A 24,311-nucleotide genomic window follows, 5' to 3' on the forward strand; every position below is an offset into this window, starting at 1 on the left:
CTCCCCAACATCCTCATTAGTGAACACCGAAGCAAAGAATTCATTTAATATTTCTGCAGTGGCCTTATCTTCCGTAAGAGCCCCTTTAACCACTCGGTCATCTAACGGTCTAACTGACTCCCTCACAGGTTTCTTGCTTCGGATATGTTTAAAAAAGATTTTATTATGAATTTTTGCTTCTGTGGCCAACTTCATTTCAAATTCTGTCTTCGCCTGCCTTATCAATGTTTTACACTTAACTTGACAATGCTTATGTTTTATCCTATTTTCTACAGATGGATCCTTATTCCAATTTATGAAGGATGTTTTTTTTGGCTAAAATAGCCTTTTTCACCTCTCCTTTTAACCATGACGGTAATCGTTTTGCCTTCCTTCCAACTTTCTGAATGCATGGAATAAACCTGGACTGTGCCTCTAGGATTGTATTTTTAATCAATGTCCATAACTGTTGAACACTCTTAACCTTTGCAGCTGCACCTTTCAGTTTTTTCTAACTATTGTCCTCATTTTGTGTAAATATGTTTATTAGTTTATCGTAAACATAACAAACAAAAGCTTACAACTATGCACTTATGTAGAAAAACATACATCATTGTTAGCAACATGACAGAGTGCCATTGATGCAACCTCAGCATCCCTCCCTCTCCCAATAATTATGGACATAAACGGCACTATTATGTTATCTCCATTTACTCCAGAAACTTAAATACTCCAGAAACTTGAATATTGAGATACAATAGAGCCTGGAAACCTTCAAACCTAAAAATGTTATTTCGCTGTGCTCAAATTGAGGGCATCTCGGGTGTCCTTCATAGGAGCTTTGCGTAAGACCCTCAGACTTCTGAGAGAGACTGGGGACGGTGCTTTTCTCTAACCCAAGATCTATAGTCCATCATCATGACTTCAATCATGTGCAATGTCCATTGGGCCAAAGTAGGTGCCGTTGGTCGCATTTATTTGCTATTGCTAAGGTTTGTAAAGAAAACAAGTACTAGCAACCTCCACAGGTGGACTGTTAGAGCTGGACTGCTTTACATGGTGGGGTTATCAATACCTTGCTTAGCACATGCCACACTTCCTCCCAGAAGGACCGAATGAAGCCACACTCCCAAAAATTATGGAGAATAGTAGCTTGCGGCTGTGCTCACTTAGAGGCCGATTTTAATACCTACGTGCGGGCGTAGATTTGTGCGCGCAACCCGGCGCCTTAAAGAAACAACACCCCTTTTCATCGCAATTTGTATTGCTGCTGCATAGAGCATACATGGAGGCTGAGGCTGACTTAGATAATCAAGTTCCTCCTCCGGTTAGGTTTTTGAGACCTGGGGGGTTCTGGGCCAAGACTTTCTCGCGCAGCTCCGGTTCAGGAGCGCCCCATGCCCTCGGTGCCTGTGGATCCTGGCCCTCAGGGCCCCTCCACTCTGGATATGAATGATGATGTAGACAGTGCCGCTCCAGTGGAGGGGGATGATCCACAGGTGCTCAGTTTATTCAGTAAGGAGGAATTGGATCCTTTAATAACTCATGTGCTTCAGGAGCTGGAAATTCCGCCTCCACCAACAGCGGTGGACCCCTCTCCGGGGATTCGGTTTTATCAGGGCTTCGAGCTCTGCCTCAAACCTTTCCCTTTCATCCGAAGCTTTTTCAACTTGTTTCTAGGGCATGGGATTCACCTGAAGCCTCCTTACGGGTTAGCAGAGCCATGGAAAAGCTCTATCCGCTGCCTCAGGAATCTTTGGATCTCCTCAAAATCCCTAAAGTGGACTTGGCCGTTACAGCCATAGCTAAGCACACAACGATTCCCATGACGGGAGGGGCAGCGCTCAAGGATCTTCAGGATAGAAAGCTGGAGATTTTACTTAAGTGCATCTTTGAGGTATCTGCATTGGGGGTAAGGGCCACTGTCTGTAGCAGCCTCATGCAGAGGGCTACCCTCCGCTGGATTCAGCAATTGCTCACGTCCCAGGAGCTTCCTCCGGGTGAGACTGAGCAGGCGAACTGCATAAAGTCTGCAGTTGCCTATACGGCGGATGCATTGTATGATCTTCTTCGGACCTCTGCGTGCACTATGTCTTCGGCGGTCTCCGCCAGGAGGCGGTTGTGGCTCCATAACTGGTCGGCTGATGCCTCGTCTAAGTCTCAACTCTGTTCCTTTCCTTTCAAGGGCAAGCTGTTTGGAGACGAGCTAGAACAACTTATTAAAGCCTTGGGAGACAATAAGGTTTACAAGCTCCCGGAAGACAAGCCCAGACCATCTCGCTTCTCTGGCGCCTTTCGGAGCTGTTTTCGGGGCCAGCGCCGTTTCCGTTCCGGGAGGGGTGCTTCCTTTGCTTCCCGGCAGACATCAACGAGGTCTCAAGCATGGGCGCATTCCTTTCGAGGCAGGCAGCCTCAGCGCGGCGGCGCCTCTCGCAGTTTCACCCCTCATAAGGTTTCCCAATGAAGGGGTGCCGGCCCATTCCTCCGTTCCGGAGATCGGGGGGCGCCTCTCCCCATTTCGTGAGGAATGGTTCAAATTAACCTCGGACCAGTGGGTTCTAGATATTTATAAACCCTCATTTGTATCATGTTTGTAGTTAACTGCCCTCTCCGGCCTTTTTTTCCGGCTGCCTAAGCTTCCAAGTTTAACCTCCTTGTTTGTTTGTTTGTTTGTTTTTTATTTATTTATTTAACACTTTTTTATACCGACCTTCATAGTAATAACCATATCGGATCGGTTTACATTTAACAAGGGTAAACTGTAGCATAACTGAAAAAATTAAAGAAAAAGAAATGAATAAGGCAAGTTACATTCAAACAGGGTAAAGAACTTGGAAGCTTATATAGCTGGAAGGAAGTAAAGATGGAAATAAATTAAGATATACAATAGAGAATACGGATTAAGGCTTAAGAGTGCTTTAACCTAGGGTGTCCTAGGTTGAATGTAACTTTTTCTTCTTCTGTTAAACGATTGTTCTTTGTTACAGTTTACCCCGTTCTGTGTAAACCGATCTGATATGGTTCTAACCATGAAGGTCGGTATAGAAAAGAGTTAAATAAATAAATCACGGTTACGCTTTGGATTTTGCTTGCCCGCTTTGGGATCTTTTTCTGGTGTCTTCATGTGGGTCTCAGGAGAAGCAACAAGTGATCCTTCAAACGCTGTCCCGATTGAAGGAGCTGGGAGCGATTGTCCCGATCCCATCAGCTGAAGGTCGGACTGGTAGTTACTCCATTTACTTTGTGGTTCCCAAGAAGGAGGGGTTGTTCTGACCGATCTTAGATTTGAAGAAGGTCAACCGAATGTTGCGGATCCTGCGGTTCCGGATGGAGACGTTGAGATCAGTCATTGCGACCATCCACAAGGGAGAGTTTTTTTGGGGTTTTTTTTTTGGCTTCTTTGGATTTAACAGAAGCTTACCTTCATATAGGTATACAAGAGCACCATCAAAGGTTCCTGCGGTTCATGGTGATGGGAGAGCATTACCAGTTCCGCGCCCTACCTTTTGGACTGGCGATGGCTCCACGAGTTTTCACCAAGGTGGTGGTTGTTGTGGCGGCGTGCCTTCGGCGGGAAGGGATATTAGTTCATCCCTACCTAGATGACTTGCTCATCCGAGCGAAATCTGAGGATCTCCTCAAGGTGGCAATACAGTCGGTTTTGGACCGCCTGCATTCCCCAGGCTGGGTCATCAATTATGCCAAGAACCACCTGGTTCCGTTCCAGGTACTGGAATTTCTAGGAGCGCGCTTCGACACCGTGGTGGGCAGGGTTTTCCTACCGCTTGTGAGGATGGAGAAGTTGATGACTCGGGTTCGGCACCTGCTGGCCCTTCCTTTGCCAACGGTGTGGGATTATTTACAGGTTCTTGGTTCTATGGCATCTACCCTGGAGTTGGTCCTGTGGGCTTTTGCTTATATGCGACAGTTGCAGAGGGCACTCCTTTTCTGTTGGGACCCCAAGTCGGAGGAGTTCCATCTGCCCTTGCCATTACTGGAACCGGCAAGGACCAGCCTGGATTGGTGGTTGGTCCCGCATCACTTGCTCCAGGGTGTGAACCTGGAAACTCCCCAATGGATCATCGTCACAACAGATGCTAGCCTGACAGGTTGGGGAGCAGTCTGTCAATCTCGGTCAACACAAGGCCAGTAGTCCCCTATACAAGCCCAGTGGTCCATCAATCGTTTGGAGGCGGTTCGTTTAGCTTTGCGCCAATTTCTGCCACTTGTCCGACACCGGGCGGTCCGGATCCTCTCTGACAATGCAACCACCGTGGCTTACCTAAACAGTCAGGGAGGTACCCGGAGTCGACCAGTAGCCTCCGAAGCAGACCTGTTGATGGCCTGGGCAGAACACCATCTGTCCCACATAGCGGTCTCTCATATAGCCGAAGTGGACAACATTCAGGCGGATTTTCTCAGCAGGCAGTGGCTAGACCCCAGAGAATGGGAACTGTCAGAAGCGATGTGGCTTGTAACACGCCAGTGGGGGATCCCTCGGCTGGACTTGATGGTGACTCGCTTAAACGCCAAAGCAGCTCGTTTCTTCAGTCGAAGAAGGGAACACTGGTCGGAAGGAGTGGATGCTCTGGTTCTACCGTGGCCTCTCGACATTCTTCTATACATGTTTCCTCCATGGCCTTTGGTGGGAAAGATTCTATGGCGCATAGAATCTCACCGAGGGCAGGTTATTCTGGTGGCTTCAGAGTGGCCGAGAAGGCCATGGTTTGCGGATCTGATCAACCTAAAGGTACAAGGACCTTTACGTCTGAGCCATCTACCGAATCTTCTGCGCCAGGGTCCAGTATATTTCGATCAGGCGGATTGCTTTTGTCTAGCGGTTTGGCTTATGAGAGGAGGCAACTGAGAAAGAAAGGCTATCCAGAGGCGTTGATTACTACCCTTCTGAGGGCACAAAAGACATCTACATCTCTTACCTATGTTAGGGTGTGGAAAGTGTTTGATTCCTGGTGTAGTGGGTTGAAGGTGTCCCCATGGCAGGCCACGATAGTTCATTCTTACATTCTTACAGGACAGCTTGAAGAAAGGTTTGGCATATAGTTCGCTCCGAATCCAGGTAGTGGCGTTAGGCTGCTTAAGCGGTAAGTTTGCAGGTTCCTCCATCGCGGGTCATCCGGATGTTGTTCGTTTTTTGAGGGGAGCTAAACATTTGCACCCGCCGGTGTGGGCCGTTTGTCCTTCATGGAGTCTGAATTTGGTACGCCACTGTCTTTGTGGTTCTATTTTTGAGCCTATCAAGTGGGCCACATTGAAGGATTTAACTCTTAAAACGGTATTTCTCGTGGCTATCTGTTCGGCTAGACGCTTCTCCGAACTCCAGGCGTTGTCATGTAGGGAGCCGTTCTTACGAATTTCGGACTCTGGGGTCTCGCTTTGGACTGTGCCTTCTTTTCTGCCAAAGGTGGTCTCGGCGTTTCACGTCAACCAGTCTGTGGAGTTACCAGCTTTTCCAGAGGTGGATAAGAGTTCATCTCAGGGACAGGATATGCAGAGGTTTGACGTTCGGATTCTTCTGCGGTATTTGGAGGTGACTAATTCCTTTCGGCTGTCTGATCATCTCTTTGTCTTATGGAGTGGACCAAAGAGAGGATGTAAGGCTTCTAAGACTACCCTTGCCCGATGGCTAAAGGACATTATTGCTTCCACGTACATATGTCACGGGCGACCGGTGCCAGATGGGCTTAAGGCTCATTCTATCAGATTGCAAGCAGCGTCGTGGCACACCGGTATATCCAGGGGGTGCTTTTCAGCTTTTCTCTGACTCCATCTGCTGGAAGGGAGGCATAACCCAGCAGTCTGGACTGATCCTTGGTACTACAGGAATGAAAATTAGCAGGTAAGAACCAATTTTCCTATTTGTTGTAGAGACCGGGACTCTCGCTCTATCTCACTGTGCTGACTATGACAGATGAATGGAACACTTAGATTTTAAATTGTCTGAAAGATCCCCCTTCCCCTGCCCCCAGTGACTACTTTTGGTCTTCCCTATTTAACTGCATTGTCTCATCTTGTTGATGATTAACAATGATCTTTGCAATAAATGCATTTATTTTCGGTACTGTTCTGTGTCTCCTCGGGTATCATCTTTCATCATAATTTTAATAAGCTTTGGCTAACGAGATGTTTGCAACTTTATTTGAGCCTCCCAAGGCCTGCCCTGAGGCATTAAAGCTGTGCTATTTAATTTACAATGCAGCTGATTACCCTGTGATGTCAAACATGGCTAGATGGAGGCAGAGTGATTTGCTTAGGCTCATTTACCCAAAGAAAACCAGAGAGGAGGACAGCTGGGCGAGGGACCAGCGGTCTTTATCAGCTGCCCTGTGTCTGAATTCAATTTGATTCCCTGCCCAAAAGCACTCTGAGCTGGAGTGATTTGTATCAGAGCTGCCTCCACTGTGCTTCTGGAAGCAGCCTGGGTGCTTTGTTTAAACAAAACCAACAGGAATGGGGTGAAAATTCCCTCTCCCCCTCCATTTTTATGTGTGATGGCTTATTTAGATGAAAGATGCTGTGAGCCCTTGGGGGATCAGTGCACTGGGCTCTGATTCAGGTGACGTCCTGGGATGTGAGTTCAGAGTTCCCCCTTTAGCCTGCTGCTTCCCTGCGTGGGGCTGGGGCAATCCCTTTAATATTATCTCCCTCCGTTCTCATCCCCACTCTGTCACTCATTCTCTTGTTGACCATGGGCCAGTCACGTCATCTTCTAGTGGCCCTGGCCTTCACCTTGACTTACTCTTCAGTTGTGCACTGCCTATGATTGGTTAATATAATTTTAAGAATAAAACCCCATTCCCTGTACATACCCAGATCAGTCCAGACTCCTTAAAGAAACCCGAGAAGGCGCTTTCTCCATGTACTTTGAGGACAGCACAGGGCCTGGGACCTGTTCTGACCCTGAATTGCAGACTAATCCCATCGCTCTGATCTGTACCCAGGAGGAGGAATTCTACGTCTGCATCTACGCGGCCCGGGAAGGTGACTACATTCTCTTCCACCATGAAGGGGGCATGGAAGTTGGCGATGTGGACTCCAAGGCACAGAAGCTCCTGGTGGGCGTCGGTGAGAAAGTGGCTGTGGCGGACATCAAGTCCAAACTCCTGGCCAGTGCACCCCCAGACAAGAAAGAGTAAGGCCCAAACTGTGTGCATTCCCCCTCTGCTGTCCGAGGTGTTAAAAACATCAGCCCGGAGGCGCACTGTATTCTTTTATTGGGGTGGCTTATGACAGGCTATCTTTGCAAGAGAATTGTTCTAATGCTTTCTGACCTTGCAAATAAAAAAAAAAAAAAAAAAAGTCACAATCCCAGTGGATTTGACAGTCATGAGTCTGTTAGTGATGCTGATTTTACAGTGTTTGTTCAGCAGTCTGCAGAAGAGAACCTAAATCTCAGAAAGACCTGTGTGCAAGACTTGGTGCCCATTTCCTCACTTGAAAGTGCGTTAGAGGTCTTCCCTACCCCCCCCCCCCCCAGCTGCGCAGGCGCCCTGCATCTGTCTCCTTGGCTAGGACTCTTTCTCCAAGTGGGCAGCGGCTGGGGATGATTCATCAGGCAGCCACTCTTGTTTTGTTTTGGCTGGGTTCTTAGATTTATAGGCAGGACTGTGGCCTGTCAGATTAAATTGGCCGGCCCCAGTGGGGACCGACTGAGTCATCTCCCTAAGAGTAACGAGCGGTGTGTGGGAAGACTGTCTGAGATGAGTAATGGAGGCTGATGTCCAGAAATGACTAGGTTTCATTAATTAAGACAGACGGTGCCCGCTGTTTGCCTGCCTGCCCAAACCTTCTGAACATGTGTTTGTTTCTTATCTGGACTGGCTGTTTCTTCCTTTGCAGCATCCTGGCCAGCTTCATCGCCGGCCTGGTCAGCTTGTACGAAGACCTGTATTTCACCTATCTGGAGATCAACCCGTTAGGTAACTTATTGTCAATTTTACTTGGCTGCGCAAAGCCCTGACTGTGCCATGGACTGTGATTGCAATGAAAGGGGGGCTTTTTAATGTCAATAAATCCTTCCCCTGCTGCTGCATGTGATCACGTCCTTCCCAATACACTTAGCTCTGTGCTGCTTTGAATGTCCTGTGCTGAGTGGCTGAACCATTCCCCCTGGGGGCATCATCCTTGGCTGTTCATTGAATGTGCTACCCCTTTTCTTTTCCTGGGTCTCTCTGTTTTTACTCAGGGCTGCCCACCTATAGTATTCCTACCTCACCTCTCTGTTTGTCTGTGCTTCTAGGGTTTACCTGTGCTCTCTGCCTCATTTAGCTGCCCTCTCTTTGCCTGTGTCTGGGGGGGTTCTGATGATGATGAATCCTCAGATTCCCTTAGATACATGACAATACAAGCAACTGAGAGATTGATAGTCAGAGTCCAGCGAGCAGCAAAGTTATTTGGATATTGTTGTTGTTCCCTGTACATACCCAGATCAGTCCAGACCCCTGGGTTATGCCTCCCTGCCAGCAGATGGAGACAGAGAAAAGTTTACTGACACTGCTACTTAACCACGTGTGCCACCTGCAGTTCCTCAGTATTTCTCTGTCTCCAGCAGATGGTAGATGGTGCAAAGCCTGCAGTCTGAGCAATTTTTTTTCTTTTGAGCCTTCCTCCCAGGGTTTTTTTTTTTTGTGAATTCTAGTGGGTTCTTCCCTGTCCGTTTTTTAGGCGGTCGAGCTGGGGATTGGTGACCCTTGTGTGTGCTCCGTCCATGTGCCCATGATGTGTAAATCTGGGAGTCTAGATCCCTCTCCATCACGAGGCCACTGAGGCAGGCTCAGGATATTCTTTTATTCTGAGGCAGTCCTTTTTTTTTTCTCTTTGAAGCCTCTATTTAAGCTTTGGGGAGTTGAATAAAGTTGGGGGGAAAAAAAAGGAGCTTAAGACAGTAGCGCAGCTTCCTCCTCATTGCTTTGGTGGCTGGTGGTGGTTGTTTTTGTTTGTGGGGATGTTTTAATACTGAGGTGTTTTTCTCTGTGCTCTCAACTTTTCCCCGATCACGATGGGCAGCGGGTCAGCATGCTGTGCATACGGCTCGGCGCGGTCGGGTCTCCACTGGCTCGGATTGTGCACTGGATGATCAGAGGGCGGGGAGGGCTCATCCGATGGCCCGGCAGTTGCGAAAAAGCATCGGATGTCCACCACTCCCGTTCCAGGGTTTGGGCTGGGGTGCTGATCCATTCCCGCTCAGCACGGGAACGGTGGCCATTTTGGATTCACTTTTGGCCATTCCCGTGCCATCAAGGGGGGAGGGGGATGTTCCCCATGATTGTCTCCAGCCTATTATGTCTCTGGGTGTGATCAGGGGTACTCGGAAGAGGAACAGAGTCCCATGCTTCTGGTCCCTAGTTCCTATCATACAGGGGCTAGACATAAAGTCCGTTTTCAGTGGACTTTATTTTATTGCTGCATGAGGCTTATATTGCCAGGCATTCTCGGGCCCAGCCACTGAGGGGCTGTTCTGATGCTGGGTTCAACAGATGCAAGAAAGCCTGCCAAAGTTGGGCAAGGAGGTGGACAGGGCCGAACGTGTTGAGGAAGCGGTTGCTTACGGTGCAGATGCTCTGTATGATTTGGTTCGTATGTCGGCTTGGATTATGGGATCAGCAGTTTCCGCCAGGAGTTTTGCTCTGGCTGTGTAATTAGTCAGTGGACGTTTCCTCCAAGTAACAGTTAGGCTCACTGCCTTTTAAGGGTCGGCTCTTGTTTGGTGAGGACCTTGAGCAGTTGATGCAGTCTCTGGGGGATAATAAGGTCCTCAGGTTATGGTTTATTTGGTTTTCTGTACCGTTGCATCAGTGGGAACCTTCACAATGGTTTACAATCATTTAACAAGGAAAGTACAATAATATATAGTAAAAGAATGATGACAGCTATAATATATAAAGAAGTAAAACATTAGTAGTTAATCTAAAATATTGTAGACTAAAGTTGTATAAATATCAAAGGACAATAACAATCGTGGGAGCACTGCTAAATAGCATAACTATGAAATAAACAAAAACAAATGAAAAGGTTGATAACTGCTTATCTAGTACACTCTGCTTATCCAATACCGTCTTTGTAGGCTTGTCGGAATAGCCAAGTTTTGAGTAGTATTTTTGAAGAGTTTTTTGTGTGTTTGAAGCCTTATGTTTTCTGGAAGTGAGTTCCATAAGTATGGTCCGGCTATTGATGTCGCTCTTTCTCTGACTGTTGTGAGGTTTGCTGAGGAGATTGGGGGAATTGCGAGTAGGGCTTTGTTTGCTGATCTTGTGTTTCGTTTGGGATGATGCTTTTGGAATAATGTATTTAGGCAGTTGGGTTCATTGTTATGTATGGTTTTGTGAGCATTTTGTGTTCAGTACGTTTTTCAATGGATAGCCAGTGCAGATCTTTTAATAACGGGGTGATGTGTTCTGATCTTTTGTGTCCGGTGAGAATTCTGGCTGTAGCGTTCTGAAGAATTTGGAGAGGATGTGTGGTTGCTTTGGGAAGTCCTAAGAGTAGTGAATTGCAGTAGTCAGAGCATGAGAAAATTAGTGATTGCAGTATTGTTCTGAATTCAGATCTGCGAATTCCACACTTCCAGCTGGAGACGTTGTGAATGGTGATAGTGGCAGTCCGGTAAGGGGGGTTTTTGGCCTCATCACATTTAACTGACTCCTATCTGCACATTCCCAAATGAGCAGACCATCAGAGGTTTCTTAACTTCATGGTACTGGGGCAGCATTTCCAATTTCAGGCTCTTCCTTTCAGGTTGGCAACAACTCCATGGGCGAAAGTGATGGTTGTGGTGGTGGTGGCTGCTCTGCAGGGAAAAAAGGGGTTCTGGTTCACGCTTTTCTGGACAATTGGGTTATCCTGGCGAAGTCGGAGAGAGAATGTTGTCAGTTGGTTCAAATGGTCCTAGAGATGTTGCGCATCCTGGTCTATCAATCATTTGGATATGAGAGCAATTCGAAAGGCATTGATAGAATTCCTCCCTCAGATTCAGGGATGAATGGTGAGCATGTTTTCTTTCAACACAACAATGGTGGCCTATATCAATCAACAGGGTAGGATGAAGAGTTGAGCAGTGGCCCTAGAAGCCCAGGAATCGTTTGTCTGGGCAGAACAGTGCCTTGAAGGGAGTACAGCTTCACATGTGATAGGCGTGGACAATGTACAGTCAGATTTTTTTCAGAAGATAGAAATTGGATCCTGAAGAATGGGAGTTGTCAGAGGAGGCCTTCAGCCTCAACCAGACCAGGTGGGGCAATCCCCATTTGGATCTGATGGCATTGCACAGCATGCCAAAGCGACCAGATTCTTCAGTCGCAGGAGAGAAGCGGGGCTGAGGGGATCGATACTCTGGTTCTTCTGTGGCCAACGGACATTCTGCTGTACATGTTTCTGCTCTGGACACTCGTAAGTCGTTTGAGGCATATAGGGCGACATCCAGGCAAGGGTGATGGTGGTGCCAGAGTGGCTGCGGGGTCCGTGGTTTGTGAATCTGGTTCATCTGGCTGTAGATGGACCCATCAGGTTCGCTCATCTGCAAAATCTGCTCAGGCAAGGATCTGGTGGATCGCTTTTGAGAGGCAAAGTTTAAGATCGAAAGGGTACTCGGACACAATTATTGCTACGTTGCTTCAGGCCCGGAGACGGGCCTGAAGCCAGAGAAGGGGCCCTTCTCTGGCTTATGTCAGGGTGTGGAGAGTATTGGAGTCCTGATGTGTGGAACAGGAACTAGATCCGTTGCAGGTGGATATTCTGCACCCATTTTACAGTAGGGCTTGACTAAGGGTCTTGCCTATAATTTGCTTTGGGTACAGGTGGCGGCTTTGGGATGCCTTCAAGGGAAGTCGCAGGGCAAGTCATTGGCCTCTCATCTGGATATTCTGCGTTTTTGGTTTTTTTTTCTCAAGGGGGCCAAATCCTTGTGACCTCCAGATCGAGGCAGATGACCCTCTTGGAACCGTAATTTGGTATTAAAAGGTCATTGTGGTCCCCTGTTTGAGCCTTTGAGGAAGGCTTCATTGAAGGACCTCACTTTGATAGCGGTTTTTCTGGTGGTAATTTATTCAGCCAAAATAATTTGAGCTTCAGGCTTTATCCTGTAGAGAAATGTTTCTAAGGATCTCTGTGGATTGTGTGTCTTTGCATACGGTACCCTTTTTTTTTTTTTTTTTTTGCCGAAGGTTGTTTCTTTGTTCCACCTCAGTCAGTCGGTAGAGCGTCTGGCTTTTCCGAATTTGACTGGAGAAGGAGAGCATGCGAAGGGACTTCACTTGTTGGACATGCATCAGACTCCGTTGTGCTATCTTAAGGTCACTAACAGCTTCCGGTGGCCAGATCATCTGTTTGTCTTATTTGGGGGTTGCAAAGAAAGGGATGAAAGCGTCGGTCTACGATTGCTCGATGGCTGGTTAAAGGAGGTTATTTTTTCCACCTATCTCTGTAAGGGGCAGACGGCCCCAGAGGGGTTGCGGGCATGTTCAACCAGAGCGCATGCAACCTCTTGGGCAGAATGCCAGTTGGTATTGCCACAAGAAATCTGTAGTGCGGCCACGTGGTCTTCTCTTCGCACTTTCACCAGACGTTACCATTTGGATGTTCAGGTGCAAGAAGATGCCACATTTGGTGAAAGTGTATTGCGTGCGGGTCTTTCGGGTTCCCGCCCAGTGTAGGGGATACATCCCGCTTGTCTGAACTTATCTGGGTATGAACAAGAGAGGAAAATTGGTTCTTACCCGCTAATTTTCATGCCTGGAATACCAGAGACCCACCTCTTAATTCCAAAAGACTGTATTGTTGGTTTTGGAGAGTAAGGCAGAGCTCAAATTTGTAAATAATTGGATCGACAAACTATTTGTTTTTGTGTCCTGTTGTGGACACGTGGGCTTCAGTTCAGGGGTTTCCAACCTGGGATAAAATGTTCGCCCTAGGAGGGAGTTGTTGTTTTCAGTGGGGCTCTTCATTGGCTTGGGTACAGGTCAATACTGAGGGACTGCAGGTGGCACTCTCGGTTAAGTAGCAGTGCCTGAAAAGTAGTTCTCTGCTTCCATCTGCTGGTAGAGGTGCAAAACCCATTTGTCTGGACTGATCTGTGGTATTCCAGGAACAAACATTTGCAGGTAAAAACTGATTTTCCTTTCAGTGGCACTTAACTAGGTAAAATTGCTGCTGAATAAAGGCAGATAAAGTTGCTCAGGTAAAATTCTCTGGGTAACTTTGAATATCCATCTAAGAGCAAGCAAGATCTCTTCTCTCTCCTCCAACCCCCTGGCCAAGATTAAAAAAAAAAAAAAAATTGAATTAAAGCGGTGATCAGTTTCCTCCTTTCCATCTGCTACCTTAAGAAGAAGTAATGTGCCAAATCCCACCCCTGAACTTCCAAAAGTGTCTAGGAAGGCTCAGTGGGAGGAGGGGGGCCTGTATATTAAGTGCAGGAGCAGCTGACAGTTCCAAGCACGTAAAATTCATTTATTCCCTGCACTCCAGGGTGAATAGAACTCGCTGACCCAGTACTAAGTTCTGAATGGGGATTGGTCTGCTCAACCCAGAGAGTAGTGAATAAATGAATATTTCCTAGCGTGTAGCAGATGGACTCAGGACCAATGGGAATAGTGTACTCCTGATAGCAGTTGGAGACTGATCAGATTTCAATCTGACGTCAGCCCTAGGACATATACTCCTGCGAGACACCATGCTCCAGTATTTTCCGTTTCCATAGCAGTTAGGGACTCTATGTACGCTAGCACAGCATTAGAGTTATTTTACCAAAGAAAACCAAATTAAGTAGAAATCTTACCTCTACTGATGAGCCCCGTTGGGTCCCTCCCCGAGTTGAGACTTCCCGATGTGATTTCCACGATCCCTCGGAGGTAAGCCTCGGTCCGGCAGCTGACCCTCGGCGGGGACCTAGCCCCCGACATCGGGTGAGGCTGAGAGGCAGCGGGTGCAACCTCGAGCGCAGCGGTGAAGATATTTTCCCTCTTTTTCACCCCCCCCCCCCCGCAGCCGGAGACCGCCCGGAATGAAACCGGGAAGCGCCGAGACAAGGTAAGGTAGAAATCTATTTAAAATTCTCCGGTCTCCGAAGCTCGAGGAGACACCAGGTCGCCAGCCGGGACCAGTGCCACCGGGTTGATTGGCCCTAGCAGGGCTAGACCCCGGTCAGACCAGAGGGTCCTCCCACGTGGAGACCCTCCAAGGTGGTCGCCGTCACCATTTTGGCTCAGTTCGCCGCCCTGTCCGCCTTTTTGATCTGTGCGCACAAAGTTGCACGCACAAGTACCGGGCGCACAAGCGAAGCGCATAGCCACGCGCTTACTGTGCCGGGCGCATAATTTCAACCTGTGCATGCTGTTGTGCGCACATCTCCTTGCATGCGCGCACCAAACCCATGGGCGCAACTTCAACGCACACCGGAGCGCACAACTGTATTGTACACGCCCAAGCCATGGCACCACCTGAAAATAAACTCAAAGCTCAGGGCCTTTGCCCAGCATGCCACATTAGAGCTGCACAGCATGAGGAGGCCACGGCCCTGTGTATACAGTGTGAAGAGGCCCTAGGGGACCCAACTCATGGCCCTCCCCAGCCGGTACCGGACCCCAGCCTCTTGAGCAGTACGCCGGACCTAGCATTACACAGCGGGACCCCCCCTCAAACTGGGCTCCCCAGGGACACTGCGCCCCCTAGTATAGACCCAGTTTCTATCTCCTGGGTAGAATTCTTCAAAGGTCTGCATACCTTCGTCCACATGCAACCTGGGCCTCCTATAATGTGGCCACAGGCTCCAACAGAGGACCTCAACATGCCGGGACCCTCTATGCCCAGGGAAGTGATTCTACTGCCCAGAAGCCCCATCTTCGGAGACACAGACATCTCAGATGAGGAGTCAGAACCCCTGGAGGAAGGGGAACTCCCTCCGGGGACAGAACCCCAAGAACCATGAGACGCTTCTTCACCAAGGATGAGCTTCCAGACCTGGTCACACACAGCTTAAAAGAGCTTGCTATCCCGGGCACAAGTGCCTCGGGGGAATCTAAGACGATCCTACTATTAGAGGGACTCCGTCAGACCTCCCGCCATTTCCCACTATTACAAGCCGTCCAGCAACTAATTGACCTGGAATGGGATGCCCCAGAAACTACATTCAAAGGGGGCCAGGCTCTGGCAGCCATGTACCCTCTGATCCCAGCCGCCAAAGATCTCCTGGCATGTCCGAAAGTGGATGCCATGGTCTGTGCGGTTTCGAAGCGCACTACTATCCTGGTGGAAGGAGGAGCAGCACTCAAGGATACTCAAGACGGACGTCTGGAATCTATCCTCAAACAATCCTCTGACGTCTCCGCTATGTCTTTACAGATCGCAGCCTGCTGTGCCGTGGTGACACGCGCCTGCTTAGCACAGACCAGGAACAACATTCCTGGGGAGGCCCTGGAACCAGCTGTATCATTTCTCGTAGACGCCACTTTGGATCTGGTACGCACAGCAGCTAGAAGAGTCTCATCTGCCGTGGCAGCCAGAAGACAAATCTGGCTCCGAAACTGGTCAGCCGACACATCCTCCAAAACGAGACTCACAAGGATGCCTTTCAAGGGAACACTCCTGTTCGGAAGTGAACTAGAGAAACTAGCCAACAAATGGGGCGAGTCCCCACTGCCGTGGCTACCGGAGGACAGGAATAAGAGAAACCAGCGATCCTTCCCCCGGACCTCCAGGGGCAGAGGATCACAGCGCTTCAACCCATTTAGAAGCTCATATCAAGCAGTCCACCCCGCAGGCCGGAGCCAGTCCTTTCGGAACAAGCACAATAAAAGGGGAGCCAGCTCGGGCCCAGGCCCCAGCCGCAGCCCACAATGAAAATCAGCTGACCCATCCAGAGGAAGAAGCCATAGGGGGCAGACTTACCCTATTCTACCAAAGATGGGTCGAGATAACTTCGGACAAGTGGGTCCTATCCATCATTCGAGAGGGATATTACCTGGATTTCCACCACCTCCCTCTGAACAAGTTTGTGGAATCTCCCTGCCACGACCCTTCCTAGAGAATGGCAGTGGAAGCTACACTGACCAGATTACTAGCCTTAGAGGCTATAACACCGGTGCCTCCACAACAAATAAATACTGGCCATTATTCCATCTATTTTATTGTCCCCCAAGAAAGAAGGAAAGTTCAGACCTATCCTGGACCTCAAGGCGGTCAACCGTCACCTGAAGATTCCTCGCTTCCGCATGGAAACCCTACGCTCGGTAATAAGGGTGATACAACCGGGAGAGTTTCTTACCTCCCTGGGTCTGTCTGAAGCCTACCCACACATTCCGATCCATCAAGAGGATCAGCATTTTCTACGCTTCTCGATCCTGGACCGTAACTACCAGTTCCAGGCACTACCTTTTGGGTTAGCCACTGCACCCCAGACATTCACCAAGATCATAGTGCTGGTGGCAGCAACACTGAGGAAGGAAGGAATCCGTGTGCACCCTTATCTAGACGATTGGCTGATCAGAGTGAAATCCCCAGAGGAAAGCCACCAGGCAACAGACAGAGTCAAAACTCTACTGGAGAGCCTCGGGTGGGTGGTCAACACAAACAAGAGCTGCCTGCAGCCCTCTCAATCTCTAGAATACTTGGGAGTCCAGTTCACACCAAGCAAGACAAGGTCACCCTGACACCAACAAGGAGATCAAAACTGATGACCCAGTTACGAACCCTGTTGAGCGAACTTTGCCCCACAGCATGAGATTACCTACAAGTTCTCGGCCTCATGGCATCCACACTGGAAGTAGTCCCATGGGCACGAGCTCACATGAGACCCCTGCAACGCTCACTACTATCACGATGGAATCCACTGTCCCAGAACTACACCGTACAGCTTCAGCTCGCAGACAGAGTTCGGCCTCAACTACGATGGTGGCTACAAGAAGCCCATCTGAGCCAGGGAACGAGACTATCCTCACCAACCTGGATCCTACTCACCACGGATGCCAGCCTATGAGGATGGGGAGCACATTGCCAGGAGCTTAACCGCCCAAGGGCAATGGAATGAAGAAGAGTCGGGATGGAACATCATCAATCGCCTAGAAGCCCGGGCAGTCAGTCTAGCCTGCCTAAGGTTCGGTCACAGACTCAGAGACAAAGCGGTCAAAGTAATGTCAGACAATGCCACAACAGTGGCCTACATCAACTGTCAGGGAGGAACCAGAAGCCAACAGGTGTCTCTGGAAATAGACCTCCTAATGTCATGGGCGGAAGTGAATCTTCAAGAGATCTCGGCCGTCCACATTGCCGGGAAAGACAATGTCACAGCAGACTATCTCCGCAGAGAAAGTCTAGATCCAGGAGAATGGAAGCTGTTGACCACAGCATTCCAATTGATAGTAAACCGTTGGGGAACACAACCATGGACTGCCTGGCAAACCGGGCCAACGCCCAAGTACCCAGTTTCTTCAACCGCAGGTAGGAACCCCAGTCCCAGGGAATAGATACCCTGGTACAGACTTGGCCACAGGAGACTCTGTTATAAGCCTTCCCGCCGTGGCTCCTATTGGGCGCGATCATCCACAAGATAGAACACCACAGGGGGCCAGTACTTCTAGTGGCCCCGGACTGGCCAAGAAGACCGTGGTACGCAGACATGCAAAGACTGCTTACAGGGAACTCCCTGCCGCTACCTCCACACAGAGACCTGCTCCAACAGGGACCGATCCTCCACGAGGATCCAGCTCAATTCTCTCTTACGGTCTGGCCATTGTGAGGACTCGCTTAAGGAGGAGCAGATACTCGGGGGCAGTAATTGACACCCTACTCCGAGCACGCAAGTTCTCCACATCCCTAACATACATAAGGATTTGGAGAGTATTCGAAGCCTGGTGCGAGGACCACGACATCATACCACACTCAGTCAAAATTCATGCGATTTTGGAATTCCTGCAGAACGGCCTACAGAAGGGATTGTCCCTCAACTCCATCGAGGTACAGGTGGCTGCATTGTCATGCTACAGAACAAAAAACAAGAGTGGCAGGATAGCCTCTCACCCAGATGTCTCCTGCTTCCTGAAAGGAGTCAAGCACATCCGACCACTCCTAAAGTAGCCGGTGCCTCTTTGGAACCTCAACCTAGTCCTAGATTTCCTAGCAGGAACCTCCTTCAGACCTCTTCATGGCCTGTCTCTCTGACTATTAACATTAAAGATAGGCTGAACAGACTGCCAGCAGGAAGGCTATCGTATATCCAAGCACTGTCCTGCCGAGAGCCGTTCCTCAGACTCACCTCAGGAACCATCCAGTTACGCACAGTTCTGTCGTTCCTCCCCAAAGTAGTGTCTCGGTTCAAACTCAACCAAACCATCTCGCTACCATCGCCAGATGAGCATAAGAATTTGGAAGAGGCTCGAAGTCTACGCCAACGTCGGCAGACTCCTAATCCGATACCTGGGAAAGTCAGAATCCGTACGAAAGACGGACCATCTATTTGTCCTTCACAGTGGGAAGAAGCAGGGGGAAGTGGCCTCGCGAGCAACCATAGCCCGCTGGATCAAAGAAGTCATCAAGGTGGCCTACGTAGAAGCAGGCAAGCCACCGCCTTTACAAGTGAAGGCCCATTCTACTAGAGCCCAGGCAGTGTCCTGGGCAGAAACCAAGATGCTGTCATCCGCCGAGATCTGCAGGGCAGCGACATGGTCCTCCATCCACACCTTCTCCAGGTTTTACCGCCTGGATGTTTAGGCTCGGGAGGACACAGCATTTACAAGGGCAGTACTAAGTGGGTCACGGGCAGCCTCCCATCTGGTTCAGGAGTAGCTTTTATACATCCCATTGGTCCTGAGTCAATCTGCTACATGCTAGGAAATGGAGAAATTACTTACCTGATAATTTTGTTTTCCTTAGTGCAGACAGATGGATTCAGCATCCCACCCACGGCTGCCTTTATTCATAGAATTCTCGGGGGACATCCCCGGGAGCGAGTGATTCAATGGTAAACCATGCTTTCCTTCATCTAGGACACCCATCCTACGATTCCCGGTTGAGGGCACTGGCGGTCTCCAGCTATAACCAGTTCAAATTAATCAAGTTAACCAAGTTATAAAGTTAATCAAATTATTCACTCATACATATATCCACAAGGCTTTTCAAGGAGAATACTGAAGAGCTGCACTTTCTGCATGGGGTATATGTACTAGGGCTGACGTCAGATTGAAATCTGATCCGTCTCCAACTGCTATCAGAAGTTCACTATACCCATTGGTCCTGAGTCCATCTGTCTACACTAAGGAAAACGAAATTATCAGGTAAGTAATTTCTCCATTAAATGCCAGGAGCTGTCAGATCTACAGCAGTTATTATTCTCCTCCTCCCACTAGGCTTTCTAGACTCTTCTTTTTCAGGATGCAGATGGGAATTTACTACTTCATTTTTTTTTTTCTAAAGCTAGGGGATAGGGAGGAGGGATTGGCGCCACTTGGCCTGTTACAGTTGTTTAAATTTTTTATTTTTTATCTTTGAGGCAGGTGGAAGAGCCGGGGTATTGGTGTGCCACTATTTGGTTGACCAGAATTACCCGGATAACTTTGTTTGTCTGAACAGCACTGAATATCGGTGCTGCCCAGACAAAGTGAAAATGTTTCCCAGTACTGCGTCTTTATACTTGGCTAAATTGTGTGTGGGTGACTTAAGTCACCTGGATAAAGGTTTTAGCTGAAGAGCGCCAGGGAGAAATATTCAAATCTCTGGTTTAGTTCAGCTAATTTCAAAAGTGTACCTTGTGGAATATGACTTACCTGAGAAAATGCATTTTCCCCCAAAAGGAATATAAACTGTGAGAAGCTTGAATGGAAATTTGTTTTAAGGCTAAGAATTTTGGCTGTGTTTTCTGCCCCTCTCTCTTGCATGCAGTCGTGACAAAGAATGGCGTTTACGTCCTGGACTTGGCAGCGAAGATAGATGCCACAGCAGACTACCTCTGCAAGGCGAAATGGGGAGATGTGGAGTTCCCCCCTCCGTTCGGGAGGGAGGCGTACCCGGAGGTGAGTGGGCCTTTGCGGGGTGAGGGTAGGGAACTCTGAGCATTCTGAATGCGGGCCGGAGGTGACCATGGCCAGGGAGAGCGATGGTTCATATTGTAGCGTGCTGAGCCGAGCCATACTCCTCCCTCATGCACAGCCTAGTGGGCATTATAATATAGGGATCTGGATAGTTTTAGATCTTGTTTTTCAGGTCTTAAAACTGTTAACAGACCTGGCGGTTTCCACCGTGTGCATCTCTCTTCCGCTTTTGGCCCCTGAAATTTCTGACGGGATGTGGGGGCAGCTCAGAAACATCTCTTGGTTTGCAGAACACGACTCTTGTTTTTCTTCCTCTGAACCTGTCCACTTTAATAAAGAGCTTGAGGGATGAACCAGCTTTGCCAATAATCCATTTAGATATTGCCTTGGAAGCAACTTGCTGAGTTCCAGCACTTAACTTGGATTTCTGTCTAGTGAATCATTTTAATTGCCGAGGTTCTCGGGTTGTTTGCTGAAGGTCACCTGAAGGTTGCATCTGAGCTTTTCATTAAGAATTAGAAGTTAGGCTTCACGGCTTTCTAATGGCATTAATGTTCTAATGAGAGGTGGTCGCTGAGCCAAGAGCTGTAAGGAACTCCTCTCCCCCCACCTTTTAGTGAGGGTGAGAGATGGGATACAGTGCAGTTTGCTAGTCCTTGGCCAGCAGGAGGTGCTCTTGTTTAGATGGATTGCTGTGCATGCGGACTTTAGTCCTGGCTGGGATTCACTTCCTTGGAGTGCGAGGTTTGCCCTTGTCATGCATCCGCTGTAGCGGTGGATTTTAATCGGGTTGTCAAACCTCCTGATAGAATTTATTAGCAGAATATGTCCATTTCACATTGCACAAGTGCTGTAAAATAACACAAGCTACGTTTATGAAACAAGCTAATCAGCCTGTACTGTTGGGGGGGGGGGGGGTCCTCGCTGCTGAGCCAGGAATGCCAGCCTTTGAGTTCCTTCTGCCTGGTCCTGTTTGTTTGTATTTTATTTTAAAAGGCTTATATCTCGCCTGTAATAACTCGTTATACGTTAATAGTGCCATTGATGGTGACTCTTGCTATGTAAGAGTGAATTCTGACTCGAGGCCTGCAGGTAGTGACTCTCTTCTGGATCGCAGCAGGGCACCGGGTTCCTCCTGGGACAGTGCCACTCTTTACATAATGCTGATTTCGTAGCAGTTTTTATATTTATTTAAACTAGTTCAGGAGATGCCGAAGGGAAGAGTTGCCTACCCCTGGCCCACACAGGGTTCCGCTGCCAGTAGTGGTGGTAGGGAGGATCAGGAAGAGGCGGCGGAGGGGGGCACGTGGGAGAGTGGAGGAGTTTGACTGGCAGCACTTTGCATTTACAGGAAGCCTACATCGCAGACCTGGATGCAAAAAGCGGGGCCAGCCTGAAGCTGACCATCCTGAACCCAAAGGGCAGGATCTGGACGATGGTGGCTGGGGGCGGGGCTTCTGTGGTGTACAGGTGAGTGGATGCTTCCCCCCCCCCCAATGAGGCTAAGAGCCAGACTCATTTGCCTACTGTACATGCTTGTGTCCGGCACTATTGCTGTAATCACTAGAGCACGCTTCCTCCCTTCAAATGGGAAGCTTGAGGGGATAGTAACGGAGAGACAGCGTCACTTCCCTTCTCTGATCTGGAAGTGTTAAAATAAATTCAATAAATTTTTTTTTTTTTCTTCAGTCCATGCACAAAGCTATGAGGTTTGTTGCCAGAGTATGCGGTAAGGACCAGTCGTATAGCTGGTCTTAAAAGTTTGGACAAGCTTCTGGTGAACAGATATATGAACAACTCTTAGCCAGCTGAGGCTTGGGGATTGCCACCCCTTGCTGGCAGGAGCTGGGTATAAACACCTGGGAGTGGTCCTGCCCATTAGGATCTGCTGGGTCCTTCCAGGTTACCCATACTGGCCATAGTCAGGGACAGGAAGCTGGGCTCAGAGACCATTGCTCTGACCCAGCATGACATCTCTTACGCCCCTAAGTGCAGGCTTTGAAATTCTTTGCCAGAGGAGGATTAAAGGAGCGTTCAGCTGTTGGTGCTTTGGAAGAAATATTGCGGCGGGTTGACTATCTCTCCCCTCCCTCCCCACACCTTTCTTTTTCAATTTTTTGAACAGTGACACCATCTGTGACCTTGGTGGCGTGGAGGAGTTGGCGAACTATGGGGAGTACTCCGGGGCACCCAGTGAGCAGCAAACGTATGACTACGCTAAGACCATCCTATCCCTCATGACCCGGGAGAAGCACCCAGATGGTAAGGAAGGGCTGTATTGACTCCTGTGACCTCCTACAGTGCTTGCGTTGAGAGGGACCGTACTCAGTTGTCAGTATCTGGTTCTTGTTTTACCCCATGAGAGGCTGAGTTTGTTCTTGGAGTTATCAAGATTTGAATCCAGAGCCCTTTAGAGGTGGACATTGAGCTTTTTTCCTCTGGCCTAGTGCCATCTTTGATTTCTGTCCAGCTTCTTCTTTCCTCAGAAGCTCTAACAGGGCCACGTTGGGGGGAGGGAAAAGCATTGGCTGGGACAGCAGTATTGGCGTACAGCCAGCTGGAGGTGTTTAATGGAGAAATTACTTACCTGTTAATTTCGTTTTCCTTAGTGTATACAGATGGACTCAGGACCAATGGGTTATGCTCCCCTGCTAGCAAATGGAGATGGGAGTCAGGTTTCAAAGCTGATGTCACCCTAGATGCACCCCTGCAGTTCCCTCAGCTCTCAGTATTCTCTTCAAAAGCCACTATGGACATATTATTGAAAAAAACATGATTAAAAATGGATAACAGTAACTGTACTCAACCAAACATAAACACTGAACTCCAGTAGGATTGTAGATGCCCTGATCTAGGGACTGGATGACGGCCTTAACAGGGTAGACTCCACTGCCTGCTTCTTGTGCTGGGAGTGCAAGGAGACATCATGAATATGTCCCAAGGAGTGCTGTGAAATTCCAGCGCATATCCTTCTCGTATGATCTCCAGAACCCATTTGTCTGAAGAGATCTCGACCCACCGTTGATAAAAGAGGGACAGTCAGAACCCCCCCCCCCCCCCCGCCCACAATATCTCAGGGCTTCCCAAACTGTGGTTCCTTGTATGTACCCGGATCAGTTATGCCTCCCTTCCAGCAGATGGAGACAGAGAAAAACTTGAAAGGCACCCCCTCTTAGCCTGGTGCGCCACCTGCGATCCTTCAGTATTTCTCTGTCTGCAGCAGATGAAGGTGGCAGAACCTGTGGTCCTGATCCTTTAAAAATACGAAAAAAAAGTCTTTGTACCTTTAATTTCTTCTGGCTAGATCAATTATGGAGTACAAGTCCTCCCAAGGGGTGGCAGCCTATCCCCCTTGGTAGAAGGCACGGCTGGGGTTGATACCCCGAGAGCCTGTTTGCCCGGAGACTGTTTTTTCAACCCGGTGAGTAGAGAGATTTACCGGTGGACCAGTTCCTCCCCTTAACAGACCAGAGAAGTGGCCATTCCTCTGGTGGGAGCTCCTGTTGCTCAGCCTGGACCCAGGGACGTTTCATTCCCCTGGTTGATTGGGAGCAACAAAATAAAAAGACAAGAAAAAGAAATCAGGTCCCTGGAGGGGATAATTTTTGTGCTGAGTTATTTACCTCATTGCAGCTCTGTTCAGAATGCTATGGGGATCGCGGTGCTCTGCCTGCGGGGAGCTGGCAGTGCGGCTCTCCCGTGATGGCCTCTGCTCCCGATGCATTCCCGGGGGAGAAGGCCCATCAGAGTTGCCTAGAGACGGCAGGGGAGCATCCCTCACATGGTCCCAATGTGCAGGAAGGAGTCTGCTGACTCGGAGACCTTGGCCTGCCCCGTTCCTGATCAGTGTGGGAACGGCGGCCATTTTAGATCCTCCAGGCTCCGATGCAGTGCAGGGCTTGGGGGGAGGGGAATTCCTGCCGCAGCTTTCGCCACCGAATCTGAGCCCTGAAAAGCCTCAGTACTCTGTGCCTGCTTTCCCCCCCCCCAGGGGGGGGTGTCTTAGAGACAGCACCTTTTTTCTTCCCAGTTTGTGCTTTTGTTGCACAAAGCATATCTGGAGACAGAAGCGGATTTAAAATTACAGGAGCCTCCACGAGCGAAGGTCCCTAGGCCTGCTGAAGGTCAGGATGCTCCTCTGGTTCGAACAGTCCGAGGGACTCCGGATGCGTCAGTGGCCCCGCTAGCTGATCCCCCGGATCTTGATCCTCCCAACATGGATGCGGCTGATGATGTTAATCTGCTCCGGTTAAGGGGATGATCTGCGGGTGCTCAGATTGTTTTGCAGGAAGGAGCTGGATT

General features: G+C 49.1%; 1 protein-coding gene across 2 annotated transcripts in view; it reads left to right on the plus strand.

The window, feature by feature from the left end:
* Window positions 1-24,311, plus strand: part of ACLY (ATP citrate lyase) — a 95,120-nt gene that overhangs the window by 11,455 nt on the left and 59,354 nt on the right. For both annotated transcript variants that reach the window (XM_029572130.1, XM_029572131.1), the window contains exons 5-9: window positions 6,939-7,129; window positions 7,837-7,916; window positions 19,861-19,991; window positions 21,361-21,479; window positions 22,135-22,271. In XM_029572130.1, coding sequence (XP_029427990.1) covers window positions 6,939-7,129; window positions 7,837-7,916; window positions 19,861-19,991; window positions 21,361-21,479; window positions 22,135-22,271 — 658 coding nt within the window. The remainder of the gene's footprint in view (window positions 1-6,938; window positions 7,130-7,836; window positions 7,917-19,860; window positions 19,992-21,360; window positions 21,480-22,134; window positions 22,272-24,311) is intronic.

Source organism: Rhinatrema bivittatum, chromosome 12 (genome assembly GCF_901001135.1).
Source record: "Rhinatrema bivittatum chromosome 12, aRhiBiv1.1, whole genome shotgun sequence".
Lineage (NCBI taxonomy): Eukaryota > Metazoa > Chordata > Amphibia > Gymnophiona > Rhinatrematidae > Rhinatrema > Rhinatrema bivittatum.